The following is a 10,171-nucleotide window of genomic DNA, read 5'->3' on the forward strand; positions in this document are numbered from 1 at the left end:
CAATCTTATAGGATTTGGCTCTAAGTTTATTTTATAGTGATCTGGTTTTCCTGTATAAATACAAAAAAAGTCTCAGTTGCATATCAAAAAGCCATTTCCTATTCCCTGTGTTCTGTCAATTGTTCCATCTCTGTAGTGGTTATTTTATTTACTCTACTCCCTTTGTTCACAGGGCAGTGTAGAATTGGAGAATTCAGCAAAGGGGAAAAAATGATTCAGTCATCAAGACTATCACTTCCAGTTCAGGATTATTGCTCATAATATTTTCTCTGGACTGGCTCACACCAGACTTGAGTGGCTCAAAAAATAATGCTGCCCTTGTACTTGAGCTGGTTAAAGCACAGTTACTCAGGCCTTACACTGGTGAGAGGAATTTCAGTGCAAACGAGCTATTTTCATAGCATGGTAAGCTAAGAGAAAACCCAACTTTTAGTGAACTGTGCCTTTCCAAAAATCACCAAAGAGTTAGCACTAGTGTGGCTGTTATCCCCTTAGGGAGATTAACACACTACACCAGGAACAAATAAATAAATCATGCATGGCTGTTGGGCAAACGTGGGAAAAATGATTCTCCTTTACTGAAAGTATTGGATCAAGTGACCTTGTTACGACCTGGGTTTGGGCAGAAGCCAGTCCCAGTGGAACAAACGTAAGAAGGCTGTACTTGAGATGGCTTTGGGGTTTTGCTTATTTTCTTTTTGTTGGGCAGAGTTTTAAAATAACAGAAAAAAATCAAAACCACTCGAATAACTGATGTATTTATTTCTTATATACACTTAAATATGGCACATCTGACAGTAGTTGTACAATAAACACAAAATGATAATCAAAGCTGGACAGTAGATCAAATAACTCAGTGCTGAACCTATTAGAAGCCAAATCCTGTACACTGAATTTCGGAAGAAAGTTTTACCCAGGAGCTGCATTAGCTAAGGATTCCGAGGCTAAGTTTATCTAGCCTCAGTTTCTGACAGACTTTCTGGAGGCTGTGACTCTACTACCAACACACCAGCTTCATCTTCCATAATGTAACATCGAACTGGCATTTTCCAGTCTTTCTTCCATGCAGCCAGCAATTCATCAGCTGTTGTTACCTCCTATTGAACAATTACCAATGTCCCAGAGGATTCACCTGCAGTTAGTGATTACTCTAATAAATAAATGCAGACTGGATTAACTCTTCTGCTATTAATGTGGAAGATGTTCATGTTTACTATTGTTTGAAAGTCAGTGACAGCTACTTTGCAAAGCAGTGGATTTTTGAAGAATAGGGGAAGCTCAGTCAAGGAGTTTCTCTGCTTTGGGACCCATGAGAACCTCTCTTCTCCTTTGGACAACGGCAATGCCTGGAACACATTGGTTTTGCAGTTGGGCATGTTCTGGGTTGGGATGGACATCTGTCCTCACAGCTGTTTGATAAAGGAGAAAAAAAGCAGAAAGAGTGAAGCATTGTAATACAATAATTCTTCACTGCCGCATTCCTCAACTTTTTCATCATTGAACGCTGCAATGCTCCCTGGACACTGTTTGGGGAAGTGTTGACATCCTATAACAGAGGAAGACAAGACTTTACTGCCTGACAGTTCTTGTCAGCAGCAACATGTCTTGCAGTTGTCCATTTGTCCACAGTCATGACCTCAGCTTTAATACCTGAGAGCAGTGAAGAGTGTCAGCACTGGATAGTGATGCCCTCAAATTCTGCGAAGACCTTAATTCACCTAATCTAAGCTTTGGTCCGCCAGGTATATTGGGCATTGAAGTCTGGCATTGAAGTCCTCTGTCCAGATTATGGCAATTTCTAGAAGCCAAATTCATGTAAACAAATTATTGTATTGTTACCCTCCCACCTGTCTGAAACACATATAACCAAGACTTTCGCGCTCACTTTCAGCTCTGCTGATTCTTTTAGCTGTTTTTATACTTATCAACTATTTTGTGTTTGTCCTTATTTTCAAAGTGGAACCTAAAGATGCAAAGGTTACTTCTTCCACAGCATCTTCTCCATGATTGAACCTATGAAGTCTCAGAATGGACCCTGTGGGTGACCACTCAGTGAACTGCAGCTCTGCCAAGGCAACCAGGGAAACTGGATGTTGACTATCCTTACATAAACTTTGAGACTGAGCTACTGTCTGCTCCTGGGTGTCTACAGGGGACCAAGGCTTCCTAAAAAACTAAAAAAATAAACTAATGCATGAAAACAGGTATTTTAAAATGGCATTTTCTGTCTGAATTTTGTCACAGAAACCTCAAAACTAATTATACACAAAGGTAGAGAAATGCATGGAGTATAGTAGCCCCAGAACAATTTTCTGGGTTCTCAGTGAGGTCAGAGCTGATTGAGTGAATTTGTTTGTGCACAAAATTGCATTAGACCTAGAAAATAACTTGCTCTGAGAACAAACTGAACAAGGTATGTGCTGCATGCTCTGTGTGCCAGCTTAGGGAGCCTTTGTCCCTTATCTCACTGTAAATGTGCTGTGCTACAGTGTAATTTCAGTTGTAGCACAGTCCCTTAAGATTAGGAAAAAAGTATTGATAGCTGAATAGCAGTCTTGTCCAGACTTCATTAAAACACAGTTAAATAAACCTTAGATTCCTTTTATGATGTATTGTAAATATAATCTCTATTATTATTATTATCTCTCTAACTGCAGCAAGCTATTTTATCCCCGGTGGACCTCCTAGCCAATTCAGCACTTGCACCTCTAGCATCTAGGCAAGCTAGTTCAGATCTTGCAGCATAGACACTGAATGCCAAGGATCACTTACCTGCAGGTTTCAGCATGAAATATCTTGTGTTTTAGAGCACAGCTCTCCTGGCTCTCCCTACACAAGTAGCAGCTGCAGTTCTCTTTACTCTGAAAGAAATCTGTGGGACACTTATGTCTACAGATGCATTCACAATTTTCTTCATCAAATTCCATGTGTTGTCCACACATAGCCAGCTCAGCAAGAGAAGGGAGTCCTGCAATAGCACATACATCTTTTAGCAGTAAGCTTTAAATTACTAAATCCTGCTTTGGAAGAGACTCTTTCTGTGCTCTAATCACTGCAACTCACACATGTATTCTCCGATAGATTCTGGACTTCAGAATTTCTGCTGTTACTTAGAGTGCAGAAAAGGACTTGAGAGGATTGGGCTGACTATTTCACTTACTCTAATACTGCTGTTTCTTGTGGGTTGAACCCAGCAAAGAAGAATTTGGGGGATGTATATTACAAGAGCCTAGGTTGTTTTGGAATGCACAAATCTTTACTGGGCAGCAAGTTTTAAATTAAAATCTTGAAAAGGATGAAGTCTATACCCACGACAAAAAGACACATCCATGCAAACTGTCAGACCCACCACATGTACTTCACTATACACTGAGAAATTTTGCAGAAGTAATGCCATGTCTAGTAAGGTGTGAGCTGGCCTAGCACTCCAACAAGGAGTATATATACACTTGTCAGCTGGAGATAGAAGGAAATACTTTGTTTCAGAAACAAAAACCCAGCCAAGGAAACACACTGTCTCATACCTCATCTATCTTCCCACAAAATACACATCTGGAGCACAATATGAAGCTAATCCCAGGAAAAAGGGAACACATTTTGTGAAAGCTTTATTAAAATGCAAGCAGCACATCCCTGGTTAAAGGTCATGGCATATAATGTGTCATTGGGCAGGTAATTTCCTGTAGTTTTGCAATTAGCTTTTGGATTTAATCTATGGAATGTGGAATGTAACCTGCATCCACGACCTCTGGTGCCTGATCACTGATCTCAGTGGCCAGAAAAGGCTTGCACATTATTTGAAAGAAACCTTCATTTTTACTTACTTAATGCTGGAAAACTAGTATCCAGACAGAATAAAACCCAAGGCCTATTGGAAGGGAGGAAGGAATCTGCTCATATTCTTGGAAGACAAACTCCTTCCTTGGGGTGATAAAGCTTGGCATGTGTGAAGTGGTGTAGAGTGTTTCGATCTCATTTTGTTTCAACCTCAAAGACAGATTTGAAGTTATTTTGTCCCAGCCACTGCCAAACACAATGTACTTCAGAGAATGATATTTCTTCTGAGGAATTATTGAGTCTATGTCAACAAAAGCTATAATTCAACAAGCCACAAATTTTAATGCTCCAAGCTGACCTTACAAAAGGCTAAGAGTTAAGAGGACTCTGGCTATTCACAGTCCTTTGGGCTTACTCTGAATTATAGAGTATTAATCCATTCTTGAGTGAAAGATCTAACCTGAGTTTAACTGCCTAACCTGATTGTCAGCAGATCTCAGCCACAGTGAGAAAAGAAACAGTAGACAACTTTATGCAACTGATTTCTTGCTAATTAACATGACGAGATTGTAATCAGCGCACCAGTTTATGAGGTATTTAGTTTCATTTTAGTTTGCTAGTTAGGAATTGCTTGCCAGCTTGCTTTATGGTTGCTTTGGATGGTTTATTATTTTGCTTGCTGCATGTAGGTTAAACCACAAAGGCAAAGTTTCCTTCTGTCTCCATCTGCTCTGGTGCTATGATTGTGTTATTTTGACCAGTACAGTTTCCTGAGAAAAACAATTTTTAAAAACCTTACACAGGACTTAGTGAAAATTTAACTTTTCTTAATGTTTTACCCCCATAATATTTCCTGCAAATTTCTTTGGCAGTTTAATATTTTACAGGAGAAGCAGAGGAAGAAGGGAAATAGTTACACTTCTACGAATTTTACTCTCTTCCATTTCCTTCCACAGACCTGAAGGAGTGTACATACATACTCCTGAGTATGTAGGGTATATCAGTTTGAAAGCTTCCTAAATAACAGTATTGTTATAAGAAGTAGTCAAATACTTCGAAGAGTCATATAATCTTTTGCACTGACTACAGCGAACAGGCAGGACTGATTTTGCCTATCTTATTCTTTATTAAGTCTGTTCTTAAGAATTTCCTAAAATAAATATCAGCAGCTGCCCCATGCTATATATTCCTGGGCATTTTTTCTCACACAGTTAGAAAGTTTTCCCTAATGCCCATCATACAATGTAATGTCCATGTAAAATAAAAATTTATCCAGGGTACCTACTTCACTGACTCTTTTTAATACTTTCCTATACCCTATTCAGGCTGCTAATATAGAGTAAAACATACAAGCAAAAGACATAAGATGGGGATAAGCACATATGAGTGTTTATTTTCAGGTGAGTTTCCACGCCATAATCCAATTCTATCTTGGGATGTGTAATCTAAACTGAAACTGTCTCAATTAAAAAAAACCCAGGAAAATAGAAAAAGCCCAAAATGAGACATGAGCAGCTTGGAGATAGTATGCAAAAGTGTCTGTCATTGTATCTTTACCTTCTCGTCTGTTGGAGTGCTCTGTGTCTGAAACACATTCACATTTGTCACTGTCCCAGATCCATCCATTATGGCAAAATTTGTTGGTAAAGGGGCATCTAGAAGAAAAAAAGGAGATAGGAATTAAAAATTACTACACCACTGTAGTCATTTGGCAAAATTAGCCTGCTGCTATGCTGAGTCTGCCACTTGTACACCATGAAGTTTGGCATGACTACGCCAGTGTAGTCATTTGGCAAAATTAGCCACTTGTACACCATGAAGTTTGGCATCTGTGTGCATTAATGCTGCAAACAGAAAAACTTAGGGCTGGATAGTTCTGCTGATAGGGCTATTGGCTCCCAACAACCAGAAGCAGCAAGTACAGCACTTATTTGAGGTAACATCCTTAGGAAACAGTTACAATTTTGCAGCTCCACATTTCCATAAAACAGTTTTACCCCACCCAGGGTAGTCTTTGTCTTACACTATTCATGACATATAACTGTTCAATATGGCTGTGCTGCCTAAAGGTGCAGCTCCAGTTTAAATTTTCCTATGCTTAAGGATGTACAGTGGACTATTTCAGTGTCAGAGAGAGACAGTTTGACTTTTAGACCCTTTGCTTTGTGAGTGGAACTCACAAACTGGAATAAGGCTGAGGTTCCTCTGTATTTGTGTAGGAGGAGGATTCAGAGTGGCCAGCAGGCTGAGGGAGAGCTGGAGTGGCTTTGCTGACATGCAACTTCTCCCCAGTCCAGATTCTAACTGAAAGACAGTTATGGGGACTTAAACCTATTTGTGCTTCTAGAGTGTTTGTTATATTAATGTTGCCTGTCCTCACCAGGAGTACAAGTATTTTATGCCATATTTTGGAGTTAGTGGTGAGGTCACTTTTCTCTAGTCCTTGAGCCTGACAGATGCAAACCAGGGCTGGATCAAAGAGTGAAAAGCCACGATTCACACTGATTCTGACCTGATGTGCCATAAAGTATGGCAGAGGGCTTTAGCTTAAAAATAATGTGTGAGCAGAGTTGCTGTGTCAGGTTGAAAAAGTCTGTGCATTCATACCCAAATAGCTCCAGTGGAGCAGAGTACTAATGTGTGCACTTTCAGTCCCTGCTCTAGCACTCAAATGTCATCATGACTCCAGGTGCTGCTGAACTGGCCTGCAGGTCCATTCACATATAATTCATCAGGTTTAGCTGAACTTTTTAACCCTGAGTGATAATCAAATTTTTCAGAAAAACTCTTGGGGTAGCAGAAAGAGAATGGACCATTATAACATCCAAATCAGAACAAAATAATTTCAACATGTGTAGAAGTTTGCAAGTGAGGGAACTTACCCATCTTCTTCTGGGTACTGGACAGATCTTCGTATGATGGTGTACTGGTGGCGCTGAGTATTTGATGTACACTTACAGCCTGTGTGATTGGCAATTTTGATGGGCACAGGCTCAGGAACACTTGTCAAGGGAACTGAGATCTCAAAGAGCTAGGTGGGTGAAATAACATTTATTTTTCAGTTTCCATTCTACAGTTGATATTTGGAGTTTTAAATAAAAACCCCTTATTCTTTGTCATCATTTTTCTCACCTGTGCTCTTTTTTTAGAGACAGTTACTGTAAGCATACATGACCAGAAGCACACTGAGGTAACTTACCAAAACAGTGGTCCTAGTGCTCTATTACCAGCTGTGTGTAACTACCAAGACCATTCAAAATTACTTGCAAACAAACTCAGAAGCCTCTTCTGGATGCTAGGGCCAAATGGGAAAGATGTAGTTGTTTGGAACTTTGTTCTCAGTTATATCATGGGTTGAATCTCAACCACTTATGGAGACAGCTATTTAACTGTCCTTGGGTATAATCAGAGCATGCATCTTTAGGGACCTAACTCAACCCCACAGCCTCCTCAGGGAGGGAAGAGACAGGAGTAAATAGAGGAAAGTTCATTCTGCTTCAGCTGGGTTCCTGCAGGGAATCATCCTGGAAACATCTCTCTGTTGACTGTAGCAGGAGCTTAAGCAACCAAGCAGCCTACTTTTAGTGCATCCACATTGTTTAGGGTGTTCTTTGAATAGCCCTGTGGAGGCCCTGGTTCCTTGGGCAGGTATGTGTAGGAGCTGTTGAAGTGATCCACAGCCCTTCTGCCCTCAAACCAGCTTCCTTCTCATAGAAAGCAAAGCATTGGGTTGTTTGACATGACAGCATGCCTTGGCCTAATGTTGCATCCACATACAGGAACTCAGTATTCCTAAGCCTAATGCTTAGACATTTAAACTTAAGTGTTGTAGTACTGACTTTAAGTGGCATTAATATCCTTCAGTGGATATTTTAGACCAAGGGAAAAAAATGCTCTCACTAATATGGGAATACGGGAATAATTCCATCAGATGAGTAAATCGACCAAGGAAATGCTCTCACTAGTATGGGAATATGGGAATAATTCCATCAGATGAGTAAATCAGGACTGATGGTGGTGTATCCAGAAGTGGAACTTAGCTGGGGGCTTTTGAGGGAATGCTTATTTTGAAGGACACTGAAGGAATGTTACACTCTGCAAAACTGCAGTTTTCAACAAACTTATGAACTGCTGCTCCAAAAACACATAGAAATGCTCTCACTAGTATGGGAATATGGGAATAATTCCATCAGATGAGTAAATCAGGACTGATGGTGGTGTATCCAGAAGTGGAACTTAGCTGGGGGCTTTTGAGGGAATGCTTATTTTGAAGGACACTGAAGGAATGTTACACTCTGCAAAACTGCAGTTTTCAACAAACTTATGAACTGCTGCTCCAAAAACACATAAATAAATAAATACTTTTTAGCCTGACCTAGCTCCCTGAGCTGATCGGATGTCTTTTGTGTGTGGCCAACAGCTCATAACAGCTTTCTCCTTCTGGTGTGGAATGAAAGCAACTAATGAACATTGACGCAAGAAGGACAGGCCCTGATTTATTTTACTCCAGATATATTCCAGTACAACTGGACACAATGGAATTACATTCCAACAAACATGAAATAAATACAGACATGAACTAGACTTGTTCCCTATGAGGGCTTCAATTTTCTTTTTAAAACAATTGTTCTTGGTCTTTGTTCTGATTTAAAGAAATCTACTTTTTCATAAGTAGAATTTCATTTATTACACCAAGTCAAGTAGGAATGCACAAAGTGAAGGTTCATCAAAGAGGACCAGTCTCTTGTGTTCCTTCTGTGGGTGTGAACCATAGAATCATAGAAAGGCTTGAGCTGGAAGGGAATTTAAAGGTCATCTAGTTCCAACTCCCCCACACCATGGGCAGGAATGACACCCACTAGGTCAGATTGCTGATGAACAGAGATGGTTTCATTCATAGAGCTGATTGAAAGTACTAAACTTGGAGCTCTGCTCAGTCACCAGCTGGAACAAGATATCTGTGTACATACGCTCTAGTGGGAGTCTACAGAAAGAAGCTCTCTGGCTACTCTATGCTCACCTTTTGGCACTGGTCATTTGAACCAGTATCACCTCTTGCACCTAATCCATAATTGACTTCAAGTATCGCCTCTTGCACCTAATCCATAATTGACTTGGTTTAAGCCTTTCTTTTCCTAAGTGGCTTGTGATTTGGGACATTCAGATCCTGAGGCATTCAAATTAAGAGCATCTGGTCTCTCTTGAAGAAAATGTCTCTTTTTTTGGCTCGCAGAATTACAGATCCAAAATTACTAGCCAGCCTTCTTGGCAGTAATTCTGAAAATGCAGTGGCCAAACAGACCAAATTTTCTTGGGGTCTCTCTCTTTAACCTCTGATGCAAAGAATTCCCATCAGCCAATACTCTCAAGTTGTCCCAGGTCCAAGTAACATTAAAGGTCCAATACATTAAAGAAAGACTAAGCTCCTTAACATCACATGAGCCTGCAGTCACTTTCTCAGGGCCTGATTTTCCATCTCTACACATATATATATCTCCATTTTTAATACTGCAGTGTGAATGTAAAATGCTATTGCATATGCCTGCATTCACTCCCCATGGATAAAAAATTAATTCTTCTGTTTGTTATGATAGTGCAGACAGATCTTTCATAACAGGATCTCAGAAACCAAACATCCTCCTTCCCCTCCCTTTTTGTAGAGCCAGGATAAAAAGAAAACAGATGAGTAGCCTCATTTACCGTTTTTGACACGTAAGTTGTACTTGTATTCATGCAGCTCAGACTCTCCTCATTGCAGCAGCCTCCACATCTGAACACATTCACACAGGGAGGCTTGAAAAATTTGTTGGTTGTTGTACCCAGCTCTTTGGCAACTTCCACACAGGTTTCCCTTGGCACGCATTGAGTCTTTTGCCATTCTTCATCTATGACTGGAGGAAACACCATTTTAATAAGCAACCATAGCAAAGTTCAACCTCTAATTAGTAAAGCAGAAGCATTATATAAATAAAAACTGAACTGCTGGCAGGCCATTTGCACTTACTTGGATTGATTTGCACTTGGATCGATCTAAGGACTGGAGAGAGTCTGAGTGCAAAATTATCCCTGTAACTTACACCAGCTGCACTGGCAGAAAGCTTGTTGCATTCATGCTTTAGCTTTCAATGCAGATGACCAAAATCTCCATTAATTCCAGTGGGTTAAGTAGAACTGCATCGATTTCCCCTAGCTGAGAGTCCCTTAGCACCACAGTGTCTGACAAAGCTGCCTGTTCTTTACCCTGTTCTCCTTTGCTCCAGGGTAGCTTTCCTTACTGTCATTTTATCCTCTCTCTGCCTGTACCCCATCGTGGACTCAGTAGAGCCTGAGTGCAAAAGCACATTAATGATTAACAGATTCTGTCAGAGGGTATTAATACTCCTGCTGGATGTCA

At 40.3% G+C, this 10,171-nt stretch overlaps 1 protein-coding gene across 1 annotated transcript; it reads right to left on the bottom strand.

Moving 5' to 3' along the window:
- Positions 1–750: 750 nt before the first annotated feature.
- On the bottom strand, positions 751–9,684 carry FIGF (c-fos induced growth factor (vascular endothelial growth factor D)). Its single transcript, XM_009075781.1, has 5 exons — positions 9,478–9,684; positions 6,660–6,808; positions 5,335–5,432; positions 2,773–2,968; positions 751–1,409 (listed from the first exon to the last, which is right to left on the bottom strand). The coding sequence occupies exons 1-5, from the start codon at positions 9,682–9,684 to the stop codon at positions 1,283–1,285; spliced, it is 777 nt and encodes a 258-aa protein (XP_009074029.1). The 3' UTR covers positions 751–1,282.
- Between the last annotated feature and the right edge of the window lie 487 nt (positions 9,685–10,171).

The sequence above is a fragment of the Acanthisitta chloris genome, unplaced genomic scaffold, assembly GCF_000695815.1.
Source record: "Acanthisitta chloris isolate BGI_N310 unplaced genomic scaffold, ASM69581v1 scaffold16005, whole genome shotgun sequence".
Lineage (NCBI taxonomy): Eukaryota > Metazoa > Chordata > Aves > Passeriformes > Acanthisittidae > Acanthisitta > Acanthisitta chloris.

Bases quoted from the DNA above. Each gene is read 5' to 3' on its own strand.
- FIGF (XM_009075781.1), bottom strand. From the start codon at position 9,684: ATGGTGTTTCCTCCAGTCATAGATGAAGAATGGCAAAAGACTCAATGC. The intron at 6,809-9,477 runs GTAAATGAGGCT...TCACCCACCTAG, and splicing joins CAACTTACGTGTCAAAAACG to CTCTTTGAGATCTCAGTTCC. The intron at 1,410-2,772 runs GTAAGTGATCCT...TTTATCAAACAG, and splicing joins TTTCATGCTGAAACCTGCAG to CTGTGAGGACAGATGTCCAT.